This window comes from Lynx canadensis, chromosome B4 (assembly GCF_007474595.2).
Source record: "Lynx canadensis isolate LIC74 chromosome B4, mLynCan4.pri.v2, whole genome shotgun sequence".
Lineage (NCBI taxonomy): Eukaryota > Metazoa > Chordata > Mammalia > Carnivora > Felidae > Lynx > Lynx canadensis.
This window is the reverse complement of record NC_044309.1, coordinates 141,171,670-141,197,766: the sequence shown is the minus strand read 5'-3', so window position 1 is coordinate 141,197,766 and position 26,097 is coordinate 141,171,670. Positions and strand designations below refer to the sequence as shown.

General features: G+C 48.0%; 1 protein-coding gene across 5 annotated transcripts; it reads left to right on the top strand.

Annotated features, from left to right (window-relative positions):
• Positions 1 to 21,031: 21,031 nt before the first annotated feature.
• On the top strand, positions 21,032 to 25,676 carry ARSA (arylsulfatase A). 5 transcript variants are annotated; one of them, XM_030321020.1, is made up of 9 exons: positions 21,032 to 21,137; positions 21,640 to 21,877; positions 22,072 to 22,312; positions 22,430 to 22,648; positions 22,723 to 22,892; positions 23,198 to 23,322; positions 23,409 to 23,536; positions 23,743 to 23,845; positions 23,947 to 25,676. In XM_030321020.1, the coding sequence occupies exons 2-9, from the start codon at positions 21,660 to 21,662 to the stop codon at positions 24,264 to 24,266; spliced, it is 1,524 nt and encodes a 507-aa protein (XP_030176880.1). In that variant the 5' UTR covers positions 21,032 to 21,137; positions 21,640 to 21,659; the 3' UTR covers positions 24,267 to 25,676. The 5 variants fall into 5 exon arrangements, with proteins under 5 accessions (XP_030176880.1, XP_030176882.1, XP_030176878.1 ...); XM_030321022.1 differs by having other exon boundaries at positions 21,625 to 21,877; XM_030321018.1 differs by having other exon boundaries at positions 21,032 to 21,221; positions 21,625 to 21,877.
• The last annotated feature ends 421 nt before the right edge of the window (positions 25,677 to 26,097 follow it).

Sequence of the window (26,097 nt, the reverse complement as noted above, 5' to 3'; positions counted from 1 at the left end):
GCCTCCCCGGACTCCCCACTGACCCCACAGAGCAGGATCCAGCGCTGTCTGTGGGTCGGTCCTGCTTTCTCCTCAAGCCTGGGCGGACCCACGCTGCCCGGAAGTGTGGCCCCAGGATGCCCAGACCTCCCACCCCCCCTGTCCAGGCTCTTCCCAAGGCCACTGGTCTGGCCTGAGTGCTAGAGCTGATGGTCCCCTGGGGGCTGGGGGCAGGATGGGAGGGCTGGGGAAAGGGGGGAGCAGGAAGGGGCAGTCAGAAGCCTACTTTTTATCTTCAGGAAGCACCTTGGGAAGCGCGAGGGTTGGATTTCCTGTGGCCCAGCCCTGGAGAGAGGAAACTAATGCTTCCCAGCCCCTCTCCTGTCTCCACTATCTTCCTGCCCCACCCCACCCCCCACCACCAAGCAATCCAGGCCCACAATTCCTGCCCACCCTGCCCTCCCCAGCCCTCCCACCACAACCCCCACCTGCCCTCACTCCTGCTCCCAGCCTTTCATCCTGCTGTGGCTGGCTGCTAGGCCATGAACATGCTCAGCAGAGCCCTTAGTTCTGGGTGGATGAAGGAAGGAGCCCAAGAGGAGCAGCCCCAGACCTCTGCACTGGCCCTGCCACCATGCCCACCCAGCCTGGACTTCACAGGAGCCCCTCCCAGGCCTCCCTCTACCAACCTACTGCCCAGGGTGAGTCCCACTCTAGTCCTGCACCGTGGCCGTCAAACCTTTGGGGAGAAAACCTCATATCTGCTGATCAGCAACCAACAGATTTATGGTCTCCAGGCTCGGCTGGGCCTGGCACTGCCCGGGAGATACCAGAGCCTTGCTCAGTTCTGTGCTGGTTCCACAAAGTGCCTGGCACTTGGGGTGGGCACATAATGAATGAATTCCAAGCCTGCACATCCCCCCAGCTCTGCCACCACCCCAGCAAACAGCAAAAATAACAATACCCAGAAGCACGTTACCCACATTATGTCCTTCCATCCCCGCAACATGATGGGTTTATCGAGAAGGAAGGCAAAGGACAGTGGGTGTCTTTGCCCTTCATTTCGTTGAGAATAAAAGAACCAGGCCCCTCACCACCTCCCCTAGACTCCCGAGCAGCCCGGGGTTCCACCTGACTCCACCTCTCAGGCAGGGCCACCCTTTGCCTGCCACTGCCCCCCTCCACAGCCCAGCCGAGCCCCCTCTGCACGCCTATGTCTGTCCTCGAAGGTGAGGGGTCACCAGGCCTATAGCCCTCTGCTTCCCACTCCTTCCATCCAGACCAAGATTCCAGAAAGATATTTTTCCCACATTCTCCCACCACACATATTCAGATGCAAAACAGGCCTCATAAGGCCTGGGGGAATTCATGTAGGCAAAGCGCCTGGCCCGATGCCTGGCACGGGGCAGACTCATTCTGGTATGGGCCCCTGCCCACAACCATGCCGCCTCCCGTCCCCCACTCCCACCACACATGCTCCTTCGGCCTCCCAAACATCAATCATCTGTCACCTTTGACTTGGTACTCCAAACCCTGACATTCTTAAGCCCCCCCCAGCATTGGTGGTCCACACCTTCCTGGCCTTTGTGGCAGGCTCTCTCCTGACAAAGTTTTTTGCCTCCTTTCAGCTCGACTGTGCCCCTCCCTCCTTTTACACTCCTGGGGCCCGCTTCCAAATCCCAACCCTGCCCTCCTGTGGGGCCCTCTCCCAGCTCCCCAGACTCCCCCTTGGTTTCCATGACAACTTGGTGGGGTGTTCTGTTCATAGCCCTCCACGGACTGCCCTTCTCTTCAATGTACCCTCCTTCCCCTCACTGCTGCGCCCCTTCCTCTGATCTACTCTTTCTTCCGCAGCACCTCTTCTAACGTACTCACTTCCTTACTGTTTAGTGTCTGTCTTGCCCTATGAGAACATAGGCTCCTGTGGTTCACTGGTGTGTCCACAGCCCTGGAATAGTGCCTGGTGCCCCATAGATGTGCAGCGTATATCTGCCGAGTGGATAAATAAAAGCTTCAACCCACAGGCTCTTCACACCCACCTTTCTGTTTTCACATCAGACCCTCTCCCAGACTCCAGCACAGGACACATGAGGCAGGAACCCTTGAATGTTGGGTTGACTGTAAAACTGTCTGGATCTGGTGTATTTTTTGTGGGTAGGTTTTTTATTGCTTCTAGTTATTTAATGTCTATCAGTATATTTAGGTTCCATTTCATCCTGAGTCTAATTTGTTCACTTTAATTTCTGGGAATACAAGCTATTTCTAAAGAATCAGTTTTTTTTTTTTTATTTTGCTAATCATCTCTATTTTCTATTTTGTTTTATTCTGTGATATTTCTCTACTTTTTTATTGTGTTATGACTCTTTCCAATTTTTGAGTGGATATTTAACTCAACATTTAGTCTCTCTCTTTTCTCACAATAAGCATGTAAGGTTGTCCATTTCCAAGTGCCACTTTAGTTATGTCCCTTAAGTCTTGATAAGTAGTATTTTTAATTTCGTGTTGTTCTGATCCTATAATATCAATTATTTTTTTGGCTTGGGAATTGCTGAAAGTATGCTCACTTACATTTTCTTTTTTTTATGTTTATTTATTTATTTTGAGAAAGAGAGAGACGGAGGGAGGGGCAGAGAAAGGGTAAGAGAATCCCAAGCAGGCTCTGTACTGTCAGCACAGAGCCCGATACGGGGCTCAAACCCACGAACTGTGGTATCATAACCTGAGCTGAAATCGAGAGCTGGATGATCAACCAACTGAGCCACCCAGGCACCCCAAGATTTTTTTTACTTTTTAAGTAATCTCTGCACCCAACATGGGGCTTGGACTCACAACTCTGAGATGAAGAGTTGCATGCTCCACTGATCCGAGCCAGCTAGATGCCCCCCATTTTTTATTTTATTTTATTTTATTTTATTTTATTTTATTTATTTATTTAAAATTACATTTTTATTGATTTTAAAGAGAAAGATCATAAATTGGGGAAGAACAGGAAGAAAGAGAGAATCCCGGGGCGCCTGGGTGGCTCAGTTGGTTGAGCATCTGACTTCGGCTCAGGTCATGATCTCACTGTCCACGAGTTCGAGCCCCGCGTTGGGCTCTGTGCTGACTGCTCAGAGCCCAGAGCCTGTTTCAGATTCTGTGTCTCCCTCTCTCTCTGACCCTCCCCCGTTCATGCTCTGTCTCTCTCTGTCTCAAAAATAAATAAACGTTAAAAAAAATTAAAAAAAAAAAAAAGAAAGAAAGAAAGAGAGAATCCCAAGCAGGCGCCACCCTACCAGTGCAGAGCCCAACTTGGGGCTAAAACTTATGAACCCTGAGATCATGACCTGAGCTGAAATCAAGAGTCAGACACTTCACCCAGGCGCCCCTACATTTTCAAATGTATACTAGGTTTTTTGGAGGGAAGACTAAACTTTGGTTGCTGATTTCTTATTTTATTGCATTATGGTGGGAGAAGGAGGAGGTCTGCATAATACTGATCTTTGGGGATTTTGTGAAGACTTTCTTTATAGTGGTATACATGCCCTGCAAGTTTCCTGTTTATTTATTTTTTTTTTTTTTTAAGTTTTACCATCTGTTCTGGCTTAAGCCAAAGCTGAATTAAGACGGTAAACTTTTTTTTTTTTAATTTTTTTTTTCAATGTTTATTTATTTTTGGGACAGAGAGAGACAGAGCATGAACGGGGGAGGGGCAGAGAGAGAGGGAGACACAGAATCAGAAACAGGCTCCAGGCTCTGAGCCATCAGCCCAAAGCCTGACGCGGGGCTCGAACTCCCGGACCGCGAGATCGTGACCTGGCTGAAGTCGGACGCTTAACCGACTGCGCCACCCAGGCGCCCCAAGTTTCCTGTTTAATAGGAATTGTTGGATGCATGGAGATATATAATCTCCATTATATCAAGCTTGTTAATTGCATTATTACAGTAGTCTATGCCTTTTCTAATTTTGCGTCTACTTGATTTATAAATTACCAAGAGAAATGGGTGAAAATCGCACTGCTATGATAGTGGTTTTAGCGGTCTCTCCGTGAAATTTGCCAGTTTGGGTTTTAAATGTTTTGAGACTATTTTTAACTGTTAACAGCTTTAGAGTTATTATAGCCTCCTGATAAATTATTCTTTTTGTCATTATACAGTACCCCTCATTATCCCTAATCACGCTTTTGGCCTTAATTTTGTTTTTTCCACCAATTAGTATACTACAGTCCTTTTTGTGTGTGAGTGTTGACCTCATATATCTTTTTCCATTATGTTCCTTATATCATAGGTATGAATTTGATGTACAGTCTGTGTAGCTAGATTTTTGAAATCAATTTTACAATTTTAAACCTCTAATGGTGTGTTTATTATGTTTGATGATATGCTTTAATTCATTTTTACCGCCTTCCTTTGTATTGTCTACCTTTTCTCTCTATGCTTCTTTTTTCTCCCTTTCTGTCCTGAATTGGATGGATCGAGTATTCTATAATTCCCTTTCCCTCAACTTCCATTGGTTTGGAAATTATGCATTGCCTATCACTTTCATAAATACACTTAAATTTTCAACATGCATAATTAACAAGTTCTAAAGTCATTTACTATCTCTATCTCTTTTCTGTGTAATGATAAAACTAGAACGCTTTAGCTGCAATCATTTCCCTCATCCTCTAGGTTCCTGTCCCTGCCATTTCACCTCCAAATTAATGTTTTTCATTGTTATTCTCACTGTGGAGCCGTCAGCACTGGTTTAGATTTGGCCATATGTGAACCTGTTTCTTCACTCACTCTTCCTTCTAGGTTGAAGTTTCTTTTTCCTGAAAGCACACACTTCAGATATTTTTAATGAATGTCTGGTAGTGATAAATTCTTTCAGTCTCTGAAATTTCTTATTTTGCCCTCTTTCTTGAATGAAAATTTAGCAATGTAGAAGTTGAAATTGACAATTATTTTCCTCTCAGTACCTTTTTTTCCTCTGTGTGTGCTATATTCTGGATAATTTCCCAATTCTGACTTCCACCTCATTAATATTCTCTTTGTGTTTAATCTGCTGTTAATTCTATCCATATAGTTGGGGGTTTTTTCCATATAGTTTTCTATTTCAATGACTATTGATTTTATTTCTAGAAGTTCAGTTTGGTGCATTATCAAATCTGCTTTCTCTTCCTTTATATGGGTTTTTCTTTTTTATTTAATGCAACTTAAAAAATGTCTTCTCTTATCTTTAATCATTTAGAACTATTTATTTTTAAATTTCTAGGCAATAGTTCCATTGTATGACTTTTTTGGGGGGTCTAATCTTGCTCTTTGTGGTGTCTACTGACTGTCACTCATGGTAGATTATTTCTGTGAAAATTTTGTAATTTGGGGCCATGAACTCAATTGGGCCTGTATTTATGAGGGAATCCTAAGCAGCCTAAATGTGTCCCTTCAGAGAAGTGCCACTATCCCAGGACTCCTTTTTTTTTTTAACTTTTTTCTTTTATTGAGAGAGAGGGAGCATGTGCATGTGTGCATGCTTGAGTGGGGAAAAGGGGGAGAAGGGGAGAGAGAGAATCCCAAGCAAGCTCAAGAATCAGTGCGGAGCCCAGAGCAGGGCTTGACCTTATGACTGTGAGACCATGACCTGAGCTAAAATCAAAAGTCAGACACCCAACTGACTGAGCCATCCAGGTGCCCCTATCCCAGGACTACTTTTACTTTTTTTTTTATTTATTTTTTTAAATGTTTATTTATTTTTGCGGGAGAGAGAGACAGAGCATGAGTGGGAGAGGGGCAGAGAGAGCAAGGGAGACACAGAATCTGGAGCAGGCTCCAGCTCTGAGCTGTCAGCACAGAGCCCGACGCGGGGCTCGAACTCACAGACAGAGAGATCATGACCTGTGCCGAAGTCAGACGCTCAACTGACTGAGCCACCCAGGTGCCCCTTTTTTAAATTTTTTTATTATTATTTTTTTAATGTTCCAGGACTACTTTCTTAGCTTGGTGGTAATTTCTTAGCTTGGTGGTCCTGGGGACTACAAAGAATGAAATAACCCAAACTCCAAAGCTTATGGGGTCAGGCAATAGTTACAACTTCACAGTGAGACTTTTCTACAGAGAGACCACCACAAGGCTTTATGAAAATTGCTTAAATAAAAAGGAAATATGTAACAAGAATTATGAAAATAAATTACTTACTAAGGTGTTTGAGCACTACATGTCCTTCACTAGCCAGCCCCTGTTATTGTTCTCATTTAGCAGATGAGGAAACAAAAGCCATCAAGACTAAGTAACTTACCTTGTCCAAAGTCACGTATGGCTAGACAGTAGAAACCAGGACCTGAACCATGGCAGTGTACATGTGATCCACCAGGGCAAGTGACAATCCTGCCCTGGGATTTTACCTCTTATAACTGTTTCTCCACTCTTGAGATACATAAGAGAGATCTGAACTCAGTAGCTACTGGTGACCAAGATTCCAGCCTTGAGAAGACAACAACACTGAGAGAAATATAGATACGGGAGACAAGGAAGGCTCTGAAGGGTAAGTCCCTAAACAGTGCCTGAAATCTGAAAGCACTTCTGCTTCTCTTGGAGACCCAATACACTTCCCTTCTGGGTTGAGAGTCCACATAATGGACGGGTTGAAGGGCTGTCCTTATAGCAGGTGCCTGGATTAAAGTCCCAGTTCTGCCTCCAAACACCTGGGTGGCCTAGCTGGGTAGGCCTGGCTTTCCTATGTCTTTCCTATGTCTCCAGAGCACAGCTCCATGCTCTGGTAAGTTGAGGACAATGGTAGGAATTATTTCATTCCTTCATTCATTCTGACTACATGCCAGGTCCTGTTTCAAGTTGCTGAGTATGAGGCAAGGCTCACAGGTTGTTGGCTTCTGGCCTCCTGGGCCATTGTGTGGACTAGATGGGATAAATGGACGTGAAGTGCTGACCATGGGCGTGGTGCAACATAAACACTCGAGTTTTTATTAGCATCATAAAGCGAGTTCAGATCTGGTTTCTGTCATTTCAACCCAAGGAATGCATCCTAGTGAACATTTTCATACATAGTGGCAAAACAGAGTGATGTGTGGGGATGACTGATCTTTGTTGTATAATCTTAGAAAGAGCATTAGATTTTAAATAGCATTTTAATAGTGAAATTAAAAGTTAGAAATATCTGCCTATATAATTTCACAATTAGGATTCCAATGACATTTTATTGCAAGACTGAGTTTTGCTCACATGTTTGCTCCATTCCCCCTAACCAAAGATCACTGACAAATCAAGAACTATGTAGGTTTTTTTTATTATTATGGTGAAAAATACATAACATCAAAGTTACCATCTTAATCATTTTTAGGTATACAATACAGTAGTGTTAAAAAGAATGATGTATATTTTTAAATCATAAATCCATCCCAGTATTGGAAGACAGGCACATGGATTGTAAATGGAATAGTAGTTTAAAGGAGTCTCTAGGGGCCCCTGGGTAGCTCAGTCGGTTAAGCATCTGAATTCAGCTCAGGTCATGATCTCACGATTTGTGGGAGTGAACCACTTCAGGCTTCGTGCTGACAGCTCAAAGCCTGGAGCCTGCTTCAGATTCTGTGTCTCCCTCTTTCTCTGCCCCTTTCCCGCTCATGCTCTGTCTCTCTCTCTCTCTCTCTCTCTCTCTCTCTCTCTCTCTCTTAAAAATAAAATAAACATTAAAAATTTTTAATTAATTTTTTAATTAACAGAAATTAATTTAATTTAATTTAATTTAATTTAATTTAATTTAAAAAGTGATTCCCAGCCCCCCCTTCTGGATTTCCTCAATGACAGGGCAGCCCTGGCCTCCTTTCTGCCAGAGTAGCCTTCCACCTGCTCATCCCTGCCCTCTGTCCTGAAGGGAAGCCCTTCTAGGGATGGACTTCACTCAGGTCATCCTTTTCTATGGAATATTCCATTTTATGAAAATACCACATTTTGTTTGTCAATTCATCTGTTGAAATGTATATTTGGGTTGTTTCCAGGTTGGGACAGTTATGAATAAAACTGCTATGAACATTTGTGTAGAAGTTTTTGTGTGGACTTCTGCTTTCATTTCTCTTGGGTAAATATGTAGGGTTAGAATGGCTATGTCTTATGGTAGATGTATGTATGCTAACTTTTTAAGAAATTGGCAAGCCGTTTTTCCAGAATGGTAGTATCGTTTTAAATTCCAACTTTTTCCTTTCCTCCACATTCTTGCCAATACTTGGCATTGACTTTTTTTTTTTAATCCTACCCATTTTAATAGATGTGCAGCGGTATCTCCTTGTGTGTTTAAATATACATTTCCCTGATGATACTGAGCCTCTTTTCATATGCTTATAGACCATTCATGTGTCTTCTTTTGTGACATGCCTGTTCAAGTCTATTGCTCATTTTTTTAAAACTGGGTAGTTAGAATTACTGAAATTTAGTATCTTTTCGTATATTCTGGACACAAAAATATTCTTTTGTCCTAAGAAATCTTTGCCTACCACAAGATCACAAAAATTTTCCTCTGTTTCTTTCTTTTTAATTTTTTAAAATATTTATTTATTTTTGAGAGAGAGTACAAGCGGGGGAGGGGCAAAGAGCGAGGGAGACACAGAATCTGAAGCAGGCTCCAGGCTCCTCTGCACTGTCAGCACAGAGCCTGACATGGGGCTCAAACTCCTGAACTGTGAGATCACGACCTGAGCTAAGTTCAGATGCTTAACGGACTGAGCCACCCAGGTGCCCCCCACCTCTATGTTTTCATCTAGAAGTTTTAGTTGTAACATTTAGGTCTACAATTAATTTCAAGTTAGATTTTGTTTGTGTTTTCCATTTTGGGATGTCCAATTGCTTCGGGCCACTTTTTTTTTCTTTTTTATATTTATTTATTTTTGAGAGAGAGAGTGAGACAGAGCACAAGCAGGGGAGGGGCAGAGAGAGAAGGAGACACAGAATGCGAAGCAGACTCCAGGCTCTGAGCAAGCGTTCAGCACAGAGCCTGACGCGGGCTCAAACCCATGAACCTTGAGATCATGACCTGAGCCGAAGTCAGTCACTTAACCGGCTGAGCCACCCAGGTACCCCTCGGGCCACGTTTTAAATTATTTCAGAGAGCGCCTACATGGCTCAGTCAGTTAAGCCTCCAACTCTTGACTTCAGCTCAAGTCATGATCTCACGGTTCATGAGTTCCAGCCCCACATTGTGCTCTGTGCTGGCAGTATGGAGCCAACTTGGGATTCTGTCTTCATTTCTCTCTGTCCCTTCCCCGCTTGCTCTCTATCTCTCTCTCAAAATAAATAAAAATAAGCTTTAAAAAAAAATTTTTTCAGGGGCGCCTGGGTGGCGCAGTCGGTTAAGCGTCCGACTTCAGCCAGGTCACGATCTCGCGGTCCGTGAGTTCGAGCCCCGCGTCGGGCTCTGGGCTGATGGCTCAGAGCCTGGAGCCTGTTTCAATTCTGTGTCTCCCTCTCTCTCTGCCCCTCCCCCGTTCATGCTCTGTCTCTCTCTGTCCCAAAAATAAATAAACGTTGAAAAAAAAAATAAAAAAAAAATTTTTTTCAACATATTTTTATTGTGGTAAAATATATATATATATATATATACATATATATATAATATAAAACTTACCATTTTAACCATTTTTAAGTGTGCAGTTCAGTGGCATTAAGTACATTTGCAGTGTTGTGCACTCATCACCACTATTTATCTCCAGAACTTTTTTCATTATCCCGCATGGAAACCGTGCCTTTACACATTAACTCTCCATTCCTCTCTCCTCAGCCCCACTATTGTCTTCTGCCTCTGTAGATTTTGCTGCTTTAGAGGCATCCCAGCACCATTTTGAAAAGGCTTTCCTTTTCCACTGAATTGTCTTTACACCTTTGTTGAAAATCAGTTGATCACATATATGCCTATCTATTCCTGATTTTCTGTTCTTTTCCTTCCATCTATATTTATACTTTCTTCAATACCAGATTGTCTTAATTTCTATAAAGTCTTGAAATCAAGTAGTATAAACCCTACAACTTTGTTCTGTTTTAATCTTGTTGGCTATTCCAGGTCATTTTCATTTCTGTATAAATTTTAGAATCAACTTGTCAATGTCTACAAAAATTTTTTTAAAACCTGATAGGAATTTGACTGATATTGCATTACATCTATAAATATATCTAGAAAAGGGGCACCCAGGTGGCTCAATCAGTTAGGCGTCTGATTTCAGCTCAGGTCATGATCTCGTGGTTCATGAGTTGGAACCCCACTTCAGGCTCTCTCTGCTGTCAGCACAGAGCCCGCTTCAGATCTTCTCTCTGTCCCCTCTTCAAAAATAAATAAACATTTAAAATATATATCTAGAAAGAATGGATTCTTAACAATATTGAATATCCCAATGTTTAAGCACAGTAAATCCCCTCATTTATTTTGGTCGTCCTTAATTTATCTCAGCAATTCTCAGCAAAGCTTAGTAGTTTTCAGTGTAAAGTTCTTACACATTTTTGTCACATTTATTCCTAAGAATTTTGTTATTTCACATTATTGCAAATGAAAATTTAATTTCACTTCTTTATTTTTAGAATTCATTATTATTATTTTTAGCATGTAGTGTTATATTAATTTCATGTGTATAATATAGTGATTCACTAATTCTATACATTACTCAGTGCTCATTGTGATAAGTGTACTCTTAATCCCTGTCACCTATTTCACCCATCCCCCTACAGTCTTCCCTTCTGGTATCCATCAATTTGCTCTCTACAGTTAGGACTCTTGTTTTTTGTTGGTCTCTTTTTTCCTTTGTTTATTTACTTTGTTTCTAATTTTATTTTATAATTGTTTATTGCTAGTATACACAAATACAACTGATTTTTTTATATAAACTTTGTAGTTTGTAAAATTGTTAAATTCACTTAGTTCTAATAGCATCTTTATTTTTTTTAATATTTATTTATTTATTTTTTGAGAGAGAGAGGCGGGGAGGGGCAGAGAGAGAGGGAGACAGAGAATCCGAAGCAGGCTCTAAGCTATTAGTGCAAAGCCCGACATGGGGCTCAGACTCACAAACTGTGAGATCATGACCTGAACCGAAGCTGGATACTTAACCAACTGAGCCACCCGGTTTCTCCTAATAGCATTTTTATGGGTTCCTTAGGATTTTCTACATAAAGAATCAGGTCAACAGCAAATAGCAAAATATTTTCTCCTTTTGAGTTGTCAGGCCTTTTATTTCTTTTTCTTGCCTTGTTGCAATGGCTAGGACCACCAGTACAGTGTTATATAAAAGTGGTAAGAGCAAGCACCCTGGTTTTTCTGTCATAGGAGGAAATGTTTGATATTTCACCATTAAGTACGATGTTACCTGAACGTTTTTTTGGAGGTGGCCTTTATCAGATTTAGAAGGTCCTCTTCTAGCCATCATTTGCAGAGTTTTCACCATGAACAGATGTCTGACCTTGTTAAGGAACTTTTTTGAAATCTTGCTTGATGACTCTGCTTCATCTCATTGGCTAGAACTGAGTCTGGCTGCAAGTGAGCCTAGGAAGTGAAGTCCTTTCTTAGGTGAACACATTGTTGATCCCCTACAAAATCGGGGCTCTGTTAATAAGGAAGAAAACATGATGGATATTAGAATAGGCAGCTAGCAATCTGTCACCCTGCGTATACAATTCTAGGTTAACAGTTATGTACACTCCACGTTTTAAACCTCCTATGCTGTTGTCATCTGGGTTCTATGTTGACATTGAAATATATGCTGTTTTAAGTTATTTATTCTGTAGATTATTCTTTCTGGATGCTTTTAAGAACCTATTGTCTTTAATATAATTCAATTTCAATATATGTGTAGGTGTTATTTTAGTTTTAGTTGTCCTATTTGGGATTTGTTATGATTCCCAAATTTAGGGGTTATATCTTTCATCAAATCTGGAAATTCACTACTTTTATCTTTTTTAATGTTGTGTCTCCTTGGTATCCTCTATTAAAAAATATGTTAGATCTCATGGATGAACCTTGAAAACATGAAGTGAAATAAGCCATGCATAAAAGGACAACGATTATATGATCACTCGTATGAGGTATCTCAAATAGGAAAATTCATAGAAACGGATGGCAGACTAGAGGTTACCAGTGGCTGGGGAAGGAGAGACTAGGTTGTTGTTATTTAAACAGTACAGAGTTTCTGTTTTATATGATAAAAAAGTTCTGGAAATGGACAATGGTAATGATTCCCACAAGATTGTGAATATATCTAATGAAACTGTAAAGTGTGAAATTTTTTTAAAGATTAAAAATTTTTAAATATGTTAGACCCTCTTGTTCTGAAATATTCTCATCTCCTAATCTATTTTGCATTCTGGGTAATTTCTGTAGGCCCATCTTCTAGTTCAATAATTCTCAGCTGTGTCTAGTTTGCTATTTAATCTGCCCACTGAAATTTCAATTACAGTTTTCTAAAGTTATATTCTGTTCATTTTCAGATCTATCAGATTCTTTCCCTTTCCCTGTTTTTTTCTGATCTTTTCTGATTGTTTCTCATCTCTTACTTAGGTTTTCAACTGCTTTTTCTCTGTGAACATTTTTAGCATACTTATATGGTTTGTGATTTTAGATTGTGATCTCATGTTTGGCTAATCCAACCTGTGGGAACCTGGAGAAATTGAGTTCAGACTGATGATTTGCATTTGCTCCTGCTAGGTGCCCCAATGCTGCCAAACTATAACCACTTCAACTCAATCCCAAACCACCCAGGTAGTCTAGATTTAAAACACACACTCATTTGAAGGTAGTCTATACTTCATGAATTCTGAGGAAAGATTTTATTTCCATCCTGTGGTAAAATTGTTACAAAATCTTTTATTTCTCTTTTTTGAAAAGTAGCCTTTCACTTAAGTTACCTCTGATCTCACTGACTGTAAAAGCTAGAGTTTGGATGTAGATTATAGACTTGTGTACAGCTAATTAGAGCAGAGAAGGATTTAATACCGGAATTAGTGCCTACAAAGTCATTGGAAGGACTGAAAGAGAAGCATCTAGTCTGAACTTCTAGAGATATACTCTCCCCCAGCAGCACCATAGAACTGGTCTCCTAAGGAGTTACTCTTTTTTGCCACAGTTGGCAAACTGAGATGTCAAAAAGCTGGTGCCCCAACACCAATAGTCCACACCTCTCGGCCTCTTTTGTATCTAGGTCGGGCCATGTCACAGAGTTCTGGAACTGATCTGGGTAGAAATGATATGTGCTGCTCTAGGCCTGACCTGTAAATACCTCCTGCTCAAGCCTGCATGCTTTCTCTTCACCCTTCTGCTTGCTGGGTGTAGGCATCCAGGATCCAGGCATTAAAGATGACCTTAAGGGGCGCCTGGGTGGCTTGGTTGGTTATGCGTCCAGCTTCAGCCCAGGTCATGATCTCACGGTCCGTGAGTTCGAGCCCCGCGTCGGGCTCTGTGCTGACAGCTCAGAGCCTGGAGCCTGTTTCAGATTCTGTGTCTCCCTCTCTCTCTGCCCCTCCCCTGTTCATGCTTTGTCTCTCTCTGTCTCAAAAATAAATAAACGTTAAAAAAATTAAAAAAAAAAAAGATGACCTTAAATCCACATTTTGAGAATGGCAGCCTTTCGTTTGCCCTGGTCCCTAAATGACTGTATGGAGCAGAGACTCCCCAGTCCCTGCCAATATTGTAAACTTGACTTTCTGTGAACAAGAAATAAACATCTGTTGCATTAAGTCTCTGAGACTTGGAGATTCAGTTATCAATGTGGCTGATGTTTCCTCAACTGATATAAGGGGGGAGCCCTAGAGGCCTCCCAATGACCCATATGGGCTTCCTGCCTTGGAAGTCCTTGCCTGGACCAGCAAATAGTGTTACATTGGCTGCTCAATATATTTTGAGAACTGGGGAAATTAATACAAGATAAAGTCACATATTCACTGTGTCCATTGTAAGATGAACTGGTCCAGAATGCATATCTCACCTGACCTCCAAAGCACCCTGCTGATCAGTAGACTTTGGAGGCATCAGAGTGTCTGGCATTAGCTCAGAATCAGTACCTAACAATCCCTGAAAACCTCAAGTGTCCCTCCCCAGCCCACCCCCTGCCCCACTCGCCAGTGCATGGCAATCTGGGCAAAAGTTTGCACCTCCCTGCAGGGGAGGCCACAGGGAAGACTTTGCATGGCCTCGGGTGTTTCCGCCAGGTCTTTCCCTCTGGCAGAAGGCTCAAGGTCTCTGAATGACTCATGTCCAGGAATTGGAAGAGGAGCTGGAGGGACTTTCCTGCATTGTGAGTCAATACAGGCCAGTTCCTGAGACCCAGGGTCTTTCCACCACCACCCAAGCCTCCACTGGCACTGCCCTCTGTTTGTGTCCTGGAGGGTGACTCCAAGGCAATGAGGCAATGTTCTCTGAGTCCACACCATTTTGTTTGATCATCATGATAACCACATCTGCCTGGCCATGTAGCCTCTGCCACCCCAATATCTCTTCACCTTGTTCCTTTTCCTCCCTACAGCAGCCAACTTTCCCAGAACCTTTCAAGGGTGTTGCTGTTCCCCTGTCTACTCCAAACTACACTCCTTAATGTCTTGTTGACAGGGTGTCCTCCAGGCCCCCTCAGAGGACACACTTAGGGGACAACTGAGCAATTCAAGCACAATACCTTCCTGTCTCAGTCTTTGGATGCCTTTTTCTCCATTGCTCAAAAGAAACAGCAGGCCCCAAGATGGAGTCACTTTTGCTAAGCCCCAGCAAGACTTATCACCTAACCTAATGGCAGTTTCAGCCTCTCCCAGGAGTGGAATTTCAAACCAATGAATCTGCAATTTCCTAGTCAGCACAGTGAGATCATCTGCATGATAAGACCCCTTGCCTTCCCTAAGGAAAGGTGACCTTACCTAAAGCATTCCACTCTTTTAACTTCCTTGTCCCCCTTCCTTCTGCCTATAAAATCCTTCCATTTTGTACAGTTCCTTGGAGCTCCTTTCTACTTACTGGATCGGATACTGCCCCATCCAAGAATCACTGAACAAAGATCATTAGATCTTTAAATTTATTCTGTTGAATTTTGTTTTTCAACACCATTAAACCAAGGAGTTTGCAGCATCTCAACTCCATCACATGGGCCAGTGTGAGGCCTGGTTTTAATTACTAGTGCACAGTCGACACCATCCCAGCCCCTCAGATCCAGAACCGATGCTCACTGTCAGTCCCACCGGCTTTAGGGTCATCTTCCTCCAATATCCATCCATCAGGACTTTGCAGAAGATGTGCAAAATGGTGCAATTATCTTGGTGCCTAAGTGTTCTGTTCCTGTGTTTACATTAAATTGCCCCTGTCTTGCTCTGAAAGGCTACACTATGACCAACTGAGAAGTTCACACATCAACCTTATCCCCCTCAAGCCCATGGACCCGTGCAGGAGCAGCTGCCTCCCAGCCCCACAGCCAGACCTGCACCAGGCAGTGGGTGTCCCAGCTGCCATACACATGGGGTCTAGAGTCTGCTGCTAAGTATTGGATCTGCTCTGGAAGATGTTCATTCTGAGCTTCATCTAGTTCCTTGGAAGCATTGGCAAGGAAAAGTTGTCCCCCACCTGGTCTGTGCAGAACTTCCTTCTGGGAAGAAATCATCATTCCTGATGAAATATGCACATGCAATGATCTGATGAACTTTACTGATGGCATAATTTGTTCTGAAACCAGTCACTAGCCCAGCTGAGTGTCATTCACGGATAAGTGATCTGTAACCAGAGGTTGTTTTGTATCTAGTGTGACTAGTGTGGTGATTCTCCTTCCTGCCCTGAGTGGATCTTTGAAGTGGTCTCAGGCATTAAGGATGCAAGTTGTCTTCGTCTCTCCACCTTGTTGTCACCCAGATAAGCCTTATCTTCCCTAGCCCCCTGTGGCCCCTGTGAAAGACCCTCCCTGCCAAAGTCCTCATAGTCCTGGCCAGGCACCACTACATAAGGACAATAATGGTAAGAATAATAATACAGATTTGCTACATGCCAGCTGAGGCTAAGCCTTGCCTGTGTCAATTAGCTTATTCCCCCACCAACAGAGGCCAAGGGCAGCAGCTCACAACTAGACAGAGGGGTGGGAGAGGGAGCTCAGACACCAGGGAAAGCCTCACTGAAAGAGAAACCCCAATGGACCTGAAGGACGTGGGAGCCAGCCATGCTGATACAAGGTCAAGAATTTCAGATAGGGAGGAGCAAGGTCAGAGGTGCAAGACTAGAAGATGCCAAGGGCAGGGGGCCGAGGGACAGCGCCATCCAAAGCTATACCACTTCATGCCAGCCACAGCACTCCTGGGCACCCCTCTCCTATTTGCCCAGAACAGCACCCCCTTCCTGGGAGCCCTCCTGCCTCCCGCTCCATTCCAGTGGATGCCATGAGAACCTCCCAGTCAGCACCTTGTTAGAGAATTATTTGGGGGCGCCTGGATGGCGCAGTCGGTTAAACATCCAACTTCAGCTCAGGTCATGATCTCACGGCTCGTGGGCTCAGGCCCTGTGTCGGGCTCTGTGCTGACAGCTCAGAGCCTGGAGCCTGCTTCAGATTCTGTGTCTCCCTCTCTCTCTCTGCCCCTCCCCTGCTCACACTCTGTCTCTCTGTCCCTCTCAAAAATAAATAAAAACAGTGAGAAAAAAAAGAAAGAATTATTCATGACACTTGTTAAAATGGTAAGCAGTTGGTGGGTAAGCAGTTGGCGGGGTGCAGCCACCATGGAAAACAGTATGAGGTTCCTCGAAAAGTTAAAAGTAGAAACACCATATGATCCAGTAATTCCCCTACTCAAAGAATAAGAAAACACCAATTCAAAAAGATATACGTACATTTTTGTTTATGGCAACATTATTCACAATGCCAAATTATGGAAGTAACCTATGTCCACTGACAAACAGATAAAGAAGATGTGGGATATATATACATATAGATATAGATATGTAGATATTATATATTATATAGCTGGTGGGATATATATAATGGAATATTACTCAGCCATAAAAAGGAATGAAATCTTGCTTTTTGCAACAACATGGATGGAGCTAGAGGGTATAATGCTGAGTGAAATGAGTCAGTCAGAGGGGCGCCTGGGTGGCTCAGTCTGTTGAGCATCCAACTTTGGCTCGGGTCGTGATCTCGTGGTTCGTAAGTTTGAGACCCACATCGGGCTCACTGCTGTCAGTGCAGAGCCTGCTTTGGATCCTCTGTCCTCCCCTCTCTGCCCCTGCCCGCCCCCTCATAAATAAAGAAAGAAAAACAAAAAAAGAAATGAGTCAAAGACAAATACCATATGATGTCACTCAGGTGTAGAATTTAAGAAACAAAAAAATAAAAAAGAGACAAACCAAGAAATAGTCTTTTAACTATAGAAAACACACTGATAGTTACCAGAGGGGAGGTAGGTGGGATGGGTGGAATTAAGAATGCACTTATAATGATGAGCACTGGGTGATGTATAGATTTGTTGGGTCACTGGGGTGCCCGGGTGGCTCAGTCAGTTAAGCATCTGACTCTTGATTTCAGCTCAGGTCATAATCCCAAGGTTGTGAGATTGAGCCCCGCATCAGGCTCCACACTCAGCATGGAGGTTCTCGCTCTCTCTCTGCCCTTCTCCCCTGCTCACACTCTGTCTCTCTAAAATTAAAAAAAAATTAAGCTTATTCATTTATGTTGAGAGAGGGGAGGGGCAGAGAGAGAGAGAGAGAAGGAATCCCAAGCAGACTCCACCCTGTCAGCACAGAGCCCGATGTGGGACTCGAACCCACAAAATGTGAGATCATGACCTGAGCCTAAATCAAGAGTCAGACGCTCAACTGACTGAGCCACCAGGACGCCCCTAAAAACATTTTTTAAAGAATTGTTAGGGGTTCTGGGTGTCTCAGTCACTTAAGCAACCAACTCTTGATTTAGCCTCAGGTCATGATGAGCCCGTGAAGCGTGCTTGGGATTCTGTCTCCCTCTCTCTCTGCCCCTCCCCTGCTCACACTTTCTCTTCCTGTCTAAATACATAAATAAACAAAAAATAAATAAATAAATAAAAATAAATACATAAATTAACACTAAAAAAAAAGAATTGTTAGATCACTATCTTGTATATCTGAGGCTAATATAACACTGTATGGTAGCTAACTACAGTTTGTTTGTTTTTTAAAGAATACATTTAACCAATTAAAGAAAGTGGCAAAGCAGACTTCATTTATTCAGGACCATCTCAGTAGGTACCCAGACCACTGTGATAAAATTATGTGGCAGGGGCTCAACTCTGATTACAGCATGGGCAAGTGGGACCTGATAGTGATAGGGTTCAGAACATGCTACCCCAAAGTACGACACTTTAGCAAAATGAATATTTGAAGCTGAAGGTATTTGAGAAAACAGCAGAACTGAGACGGTCACTCTGACCTCTCTCTCCCTTCCCCCCTGAAACAGGCCATCAAACCTTCCTGTGAGAGGTACCCTCCCTATGCCAGGAGAAAAGGAGCATCCTTATGCCACATACAAAGGAAAGAATCCCAACAAACTGGCCTTGCTGAGTTTCCTCAGTTTACTATACTAACCTCATACTCCTTAACCTGTCGTATTCCTCCACAGCTGTCCAGTCTTCATCAAACGTAGCAGAAAATACTCAAGTTTAACTGTTTCTTTGGATCGTTTCCGTATGAAGTCTCCCATGTCAGGTAAAACTTATAAAATTAAACAAATGTGTGGGCTTCTCCAGTTAATCTGTCTTTGTCCGTTTAATTTTCAGACCCAGCCAGGGACCCTATGAGGGTCAAGGAAAATTTGACCTACAATAGCCAAAGGGTAGGAGGGGGCCAGTAGACAGAAAGTCACTAAGAAGAAGCAATCAGGGGTGAGAGGGGTTCTGGCTAAACCCATCTACCAGGATTCTTGCCAGACAGGCCAGGTGATCAGACATCAGCTGGGGGTGGTGGGGGAGGGTTCTTGCTAAAACTGGGTTTAGCAGATGGGCCTAGAAGAAGGTTCAGGGGCCTGACTAAAGTTTGGTCAAGCAAACCAAAGCTCAGCCCCTTGGTTGAGACATGCACCCACCAGCAGTGCCCTTCTGGAACTAGGACCAATCACACTACCTCAGGGTGGCTGCGGGGAAGCAAACGGGAACAGCGACAGCTGAGGGCAAGGAGCCTGCACAGATGGCCTCCGGTGTCCGGGGCCCGACAGTCAGCCAGTCCCAGAAACCACCACAAAATTCCTTCATACAAGCTTGGGTGTTCGCACTTGAAGCCGCTCCCCCACCCCACCCACCCCACGCAGGCCCAGGAGATGGAGGCCTCTTATCCCTAGGTACAGAAAGACAAGACCAGCACCACTCACTGCAAGGCCCCTCTCCTAACTGTGGGCGTCAGTTCCAAATTAGCAATGTCCCAGGCGTCCAGAGCCACTTCCTGCGCGCTGGCAGGCTGCCCCCCATCAGGGCTCTATCCCAAGCTGACCCTCCTGCCAGCTCCTGCAGCAATGCCAAAAAAGAACTCACATCTCCAAAAGACTCAGACGCCTGCAGAGGCTTGGCTTTGAACAAACATAGCTGGTAGCACACAGACCTTCCCCCTACCTAGAGGTCAGGGCTGGGCTGGCTCAGCGGTCCCGTGTGCGCACACCTGAGCAGCCTCCGGAAACCACAGGGAAAGTGCCAGTCATTTGCATAACATTACAACCACAGGCAGGCTCTTCCCAAGAATAAGGGCAGGTCCTCAGCTGCCTGGGGTAGTTCCCAGCTTGCAGTTAAAAGGGAAGAAAGTGCTTTTGGTCGACTCCTTTTAAACTCCGATTCACAGCGCCGACCAGCTGTGATAGCTCCAATTACAGGTTCAAAGATTTCTGGGCCATGGAAAAACTTTCTGTCCTGGCCACCGGACCCCATACCGCTCCCACGCAAAGGCCCAGAAACCACCCTGGAATGTGCCACCAAGGGGATGGGTGGCCAGAGACTGGCCCCTTCCTTTCCCCACAACGTCAGCAGAGCCTTGACCCCAACCCAGTGTCCAGCCGCATCTCTGAGAGTTCTTACCCTTTCAGTTTTGCTCCCCCACACCCTCCCCGGTCTTGAGCTTTTACGTTTCATGGCGGCTGGGCTCCAGTGGAAGGAAGCTGTGTTCTGGTCCCCCACCCCAGTCCCCAGAGGCCGAGCCAGGGCCCTATCCACTGTCCCGCTGGCTCCAGGGTCAGGAAGCACAGAAAGCCTCCCCAACCGGAAACCCAGGTCCTAGTCTTCCTTAGGCCAGAGGTCCCACAAGGATGACATGAGTTTGTGGGGGAACCTGAGGCTGGAAGGCTGCCCTTGGCAGTCGGGGGGCAACTGCTGGCTGGGGGGCCCCCATTACTACACCCAGTGACACCCGCCTAGCCTTCTTCGGACGCTCCCTCTCACTGAGACAGCTAAACCAACTGGGGAGCAAAAAGGTGAAGTCATCTGTCCAAGGCGATCCAGTGATGGAGCTTAGTCATCTCCGCAGACAGGTTCTTCCCAGTGTGTAAGCGGGAGGCAGGCCAGACCCGACACCCAGACATGCACACACACCACACACATACACCACACACACACACACACACACACACACACACACACACACACACACACTGACACGCAGACACATGCACGGAGGGGAAAGGGTCTGAAAGAATTTGCAATCTCGTGTTTCGAAAAAGCACCAAAAGTAACGTTGAAGGAAAAGTCAGCAGCAGACGGTTGACTCCGCGGCTTTCATTTCGCTTTGCTCATCCAGCGATGCCCACAACACCCAGGTGCTCGGGTCCTTTCAAAAAGGACCCCGAGTCTCCCAGTCCCGGAGTTTGGGGGCCTCGCCCCGCCCGTACCCGCGCGCCGCCCCAGACTGACCCGCGCCAACCCCGCCAACGGCCTCGGGGTGCAGAGGGGGACCGAGTACGCGCCCCGCGCCCCAGACGCGGACCCCGACCCCGACCCGAAGCCGAACCCGGAGCGCGTCTTAGCGTGAGCAGGCCCCGCCCCGTCCCCGCCCCGCGAGGCCCCGCCCCGTCCCCGCCCCGCGAGGTCCCCGGCCGCCGCGCGCAGAGGGTCACGGGACGCGGGGCGGGGGGCGGGGACCGGGGGCGGGGCGGGGCCGAGGCGGAAGCGCCCGCGGAGGGCACTGCTGCCAGCGGTCCCGACCCGCCTCTCCTCCGCCGGGTACTGCCTTCGTCCAGCCGCGCCAGATCCCGCGGGTCAGTGTCATGTGACTTCTGTCTCTGACCACGAGCCTGAGCCTGCGACCTCTGGTGAAGAGGGTCAGGTCGCCTGAGAATCAGGTGTCCTGGTCCCCGAGGGTCTCCAGGGAGTTATATCCCAGGTTACGGTCTCCTGGGTTCTGTTGGGGTCAGGGGTCTCCGGAAAGTCCGGAAGTCCTCTGGGACTTCAGGAAGGGAGTTATCTGGGTCCGGGAGTATTTGGGTCTGGGGTCTCAAGAGGGGGATAGTGCCTGGGTCTGGGGTCTCAGGGGAGAGGTAGTGCCTGGGGTCTCAGAGGAGCATAGTACCTGGATCTGGGGTCTCAGGGGAAAGATAGCGCCTGGATTTGGGGTCTCAGGAGAGACAGTGCCTGGAGTCTCAGGGGAGGATAGTACCGAGATCTGGGTTCTCAGGGGAAGATAGTGCTTGGATCTAGGGGTCTTGGGTTAGAGCTCTCTGGAGCCAGTTTGCTTTCCTTCCCAAGGGTCTCTTGTGATAGGCCCATCTGTGCTGTGTGCCATGGTGGTACTGTGGGCCCTCGCTCTGGCCTTCGCCATAGACCTGGCCACTGCTGGCCCACCTAACATCATGCTGATCTTTGCTGATGACCTGGGATATGGGGACCTGGGCTCCTACGGGCATCCTAGCTCCACCACCCCCAACCTGGACCAGCTGGCCGCGGGGGGGCTGCGCTTCACCGACTTCTATGTGCCCGTATCTCTATGCACACCCTCCCGGTAAGTGAGGGGGCCAGGGGAGCCCATACAGCATCTCCCAAATTCACTCTGGGCTCCTGTGGGGGAGGCAAAAGGCTCTGTCTCTTTGGAGAAGTTCACGTTTCTCGATCTTTCTCCCCTGTCTTTCCTCCTCCACATGTCCACTTCAGCCTTAGTTTCTCTCTGTCTCACGGAGTCTGTGACTTGTCCTATAGGGCTGCCCTCCTGACCGGCCGACTCCCAGTTCGGATGGGCCTGTACCCTGGAGTTCTGGAGCCCAGCTCCCGAGGGGGTCTGCCCCTGGAGGAGGTGACCCTGGCTGAGGTCCTGGCTGCCCGGGGCTACCTCACAGGGATAGCTGGCAAGTGGCACCTTGGGGTGGGGCCTGAGGGGGCCTTTCTGCCCCCCCACCAGGGCTTCCATCGATTCCTGGGCATCCCATACTCCCATGATCAGGTAGGAACCTCCAGGGCCCTCAGACACCCTCCTACCTACCTCCTAACAATCCCCTTCCCCTTGACCCCTTGAGCCCCACCCCACAGCCCAGACTCCTCAATGGAACTGCTCCGCCAGGGCCCTTGCCAGAACCTGACCTGCTTTCCGCCATCCACCCCCTGTGATGGCAGCTGTGACCAGGGCCTGGTCCCTATCCCGCTGTTGGCCAACCTGTCCGTGGAGGCACAGCCCCCCTGGCTGCCTGGACTTGAGGCCCGCTATGTGGCTTTCGCCCGTGACCTCATGGCTGATGCCCAGCGCCAGGGCCGGCCATTTTTCCTGTACTACGCCTCTCACGTGAGTGACCTTGACCCACCCCCCAGGGCTGCCCCTGACTCCTACCCAGTGCTAACTCCTGTCTCTGCCCACAGCACACCCACTACCCCCAGTTCAGCGGGCAGAGCTTCTCGGGGCGCTCAGGCCGAGGGCCATTTGGGGACTCCCTGATGGAACTGGATGCAGCGGTGGGGGCTCTGATGACAGCAGTGGGGGACCTGGGGCTGCTCGGAGAGACACTGGTCATCTTCACTGCAGACAATGGGTTTGCTGACAGGGGGGCAAGGGGTGGGGAAATACTGGTTGGTCCCTCGCCGCGGGTCACTGGGGTCTTCCCATCCTGACTACTGGCTGAGGACGTGGTAGGATAAGGGTGTCTGGGGAGATGCTGGCTGTATCACGGTGACCTACAGGGCACGTGGGAGGCTAGGGGCCACGTGCTGGTCTTGGCAGGACACAGAGGGGACGGGCACACGCTGGCCGTTTTTATGCATAGCATGTAACTCTGGGGCTGGGGTCACCAGGGGTCACTGAGCTCCCCGTCACTGACGACCTCCTTGTGTGTCCCAGGCCTGAGACCATGAGAATGTCCCATGGCGGCTGTTCTGGCCTTCTTCGCTGCGGGAAGGGGACCACCTTTGAGGGGGGTGTCCGAGAGCCTGCCTTGGCCTTCTGGCCAGGCCACATCGCTCCCGGTCAGTCTTAGGCACCCCCCCCACGAACCCCTGGCCCCACTTCCCCCACCCTGGTGGCACATGGAGCGGTCATCCTCTGCCTCCAGGTGTGACCCATGAGCTGGCCAGCTCCTTGGACCTGCTGCCAACCCTGGCAGCCCTGACCGGGGCCCCTCTGCCCAACGTCACCTTGGACGGTGTTGACCTCAGCCCCCTGCTGCTGGGTACAGGCAAGGTAGGGCCAGCAAGGCTGAGACCCCGGCCCCCCCGCTCCACCCCACAGACCCTCTGGCGAGTGGCCTCCAAGTGGTGCTGCCAGTGGTGTTCCCGGGTGGGCCAGGGGGCAGCAACGCATCTGGGGCCCAGGCTGATGGCTCTGGGTACGTGCACACCAGTGCTGGAGGGCCCCGCCCACGCTGTGATCCCTGACTTTGCCCCCAGAGCCCCCGGCAGTCTCTCTTCTTCTACTCGGCCTACCCAGACGAGGTCCACGGGGTCTTTGCTGTGCGGAGTGGGAAGTACAAAGCGCACTTCTTCACCCAGGGTAATTTCCTCTCCCCCAACCCTGCCAACCCTGTTGTTGCCCCAGAGCCTGGTCCCTCCTCTCGCCCTTGCCCTTTGCACAGACATGCCCCCCCTCCCCAGGCTCTGCCCACAGCGACACCACTGCGGACCCTGCCTGCCACGCCTCTAGTCCTCTGACTGCCCACGAGCCCCCGCTGCTCTTCGACCTGTCTGAGGACCCTGGTGAGAACTACAACCTTCTGGGAGGCGTGGCTGAGGTCACGCCCGAGGCGCTGCAGGCACTAAAGCAGCTTCAGCTGCTTAAGGCCCAGTTTGATGCTGCCTTGACCTTCAGCCCCAGCCAGATGGCCCGGGGCGAGGACCCTGCCCTGCAGATCTGCTGTCAGCCCAGCTGCACCCCCCGGCCATCCTGCTGCCACTGCCCAGAGCCCCAGCCCTGACAGCACTGGTGCAGGCCAGCCGGGGGAGGGGGGGCCCCTCGCCTGACCCGGGCACGCGATGGTTGACTGCTGTGGTGCGGGTGTGTGGAGGCAGTTTGTACCTGATAATGCTAATAACACCAGCTGGTACTTACAGGTGTGATAATTCCTCTAATCCTCGCGATAACCCCGAGGTAGGTGCTGTTCTGCCCGTGTTACAAATGAGGAAACTGAGGCATGGAGCGATCCAGCGACTTGTCTGAGGTCACCCAGCCAGTAAGAGGTTGGGCTGGGATCTGAACCCAAACATCCTGCCTCCGGGAGCTGCCCCACAACCTTTGTGATTGTATGTGTTAGTGCATGCAAGCTTGGGTCCTGAGTGTGAGCGTATCCCTTCATGCAGAGCTGTGCTGAGTGCTTTTGTGTGCCAGGAACAGGGTGGGGTGGGTGTGAGGTGTGGTGGGCAGAAGACCCTGAAGTTGCCAAGCCACCGTGAGCACCAGGTGTCCCCTGGAGGAAGCGTACCTGGAGGCTCAATAACCGGACCGTGGGCTCTTAGGAGAAGCCTGTCTGAAGGCAGGTGATGAGGTGCACATTCCAGGTGCAGATCAGGGGAGGTAAGCTCTTGAGATGGACCCCGGGCCCTGCCTCTGCCCCTTCCAGAGCTCTGCATTTTCCGCTTTCCCACACACTTCCCGTCTCCCTCCTCCTCCTTTGACTTCAGACAAGCGTTCTCCACCCAGAAAAGACAGACATCAGGTTTGGTTCCTGCCCAAAACTCTGCAGACTTCCCATCGTGCTCAGAATTAAATTCAAACTCACTCCCTTAGAGTGGTCCTGTACCCTCTGAGGTCTGCCCTTCTCCCCACCCAGTACCCCTCATCCCTCAGCCTGGCATGCTGGCCTGGCTGTCCCCCTGTGAGGCCAGCAGAGAGGACTCACGCAGCAGTGTGGGGCCCGTGCAGAATCACCCTGTGTGTTGCCGACGTCAGGTCCCGTGTGCCTCCAGAGCCGCACTGTAGCCTATGCTCCCTCACTGTTGGCTCAAAGAGAAGAGCGTTGTCTGGGTGGCCAAGGCCCAGAAGGCAGCCGTCCCCTTCCCTAACAGACCCCCACCGTTCCAGTGGTGGTCAGAGACCCATTGAGTAGGAGGTACGTACGGGCTCTCCCTGACCCAGTCTGAGCCAGTCACAATCCAATGCAGTGAGTGGTCCAGGAATGGCATGTAACTAAGAGTCCTGGTCAGTGAAAGGTCGGGGCCAGTCTGTCAGGATCCTTGGGTCCCCTCCAGCATTCCTACTCTGGGGCAGTGAGGGTGGAGCAGTGCTATCGCTGCCCCTGACCAGACATCGTGCAGCTGCTAAACCAGTGTCCCCAGCCACCTACCTCCTAGAACTCACAGTATAATAAACCCTACCTGTTAAAGCCAGTGTGTGTGGGCCATGTTACTTTCAGCCAAAAGAGGTCCTGCTGGAATGAGACGAGTGAGTGGGATGTATGGCAGCCACGCGTATGAGTGCACGGGACCTGGAGAGTGAGCCTATGGTGTCGGCTGCAGAGCGCTGAGGCCCACTCTGTGTTCTCCATGTGGCCCTCCCATCACTTCTGGTCTGGTCTGGTGCTGCACTGACCATGCCCCAGATCCCACAGTGTCTTAGGGCTGCCCCCTCAGGGCAGTGGTTTCCTTGGGGGCCCTTGCAGCCGTTGACGCCGGCATAAGGAGGGCCCAGGTGCACGTGTGGTCGGAGTGGAGGCACTGGCCCCAGATGGGCGAGGCGTGCCGCACCCCTGCGGCCTGCAGCTTCTCCTCCAGTGGGACACACGGTCACCTCCAGGTGCCTTGGTTTCAGAG

Coding starts and splice junctions, on each gene's coding strand:
- ARSA (XM_030321020.1), top strand. CDS start 21,660: ATGGTGGTACTGTGGGCCCTCGCTCTGGCCTTCGCCATAGACCTGGCC. Junction 22,313..22,429: donor TCCCATACTCCCATGATCAG/GTAGGAACCTCC, acceptor CTGCTCCGCCAG/GGCCCTTGCCAGAACCTGAC. Junction 22,649..22,722: donor TCCTGTACTACGCCTCTCAC/GTGAGTGACCTT, acceptor CTCTGCCCACAG/CACACCCACTACCCCCAGTT.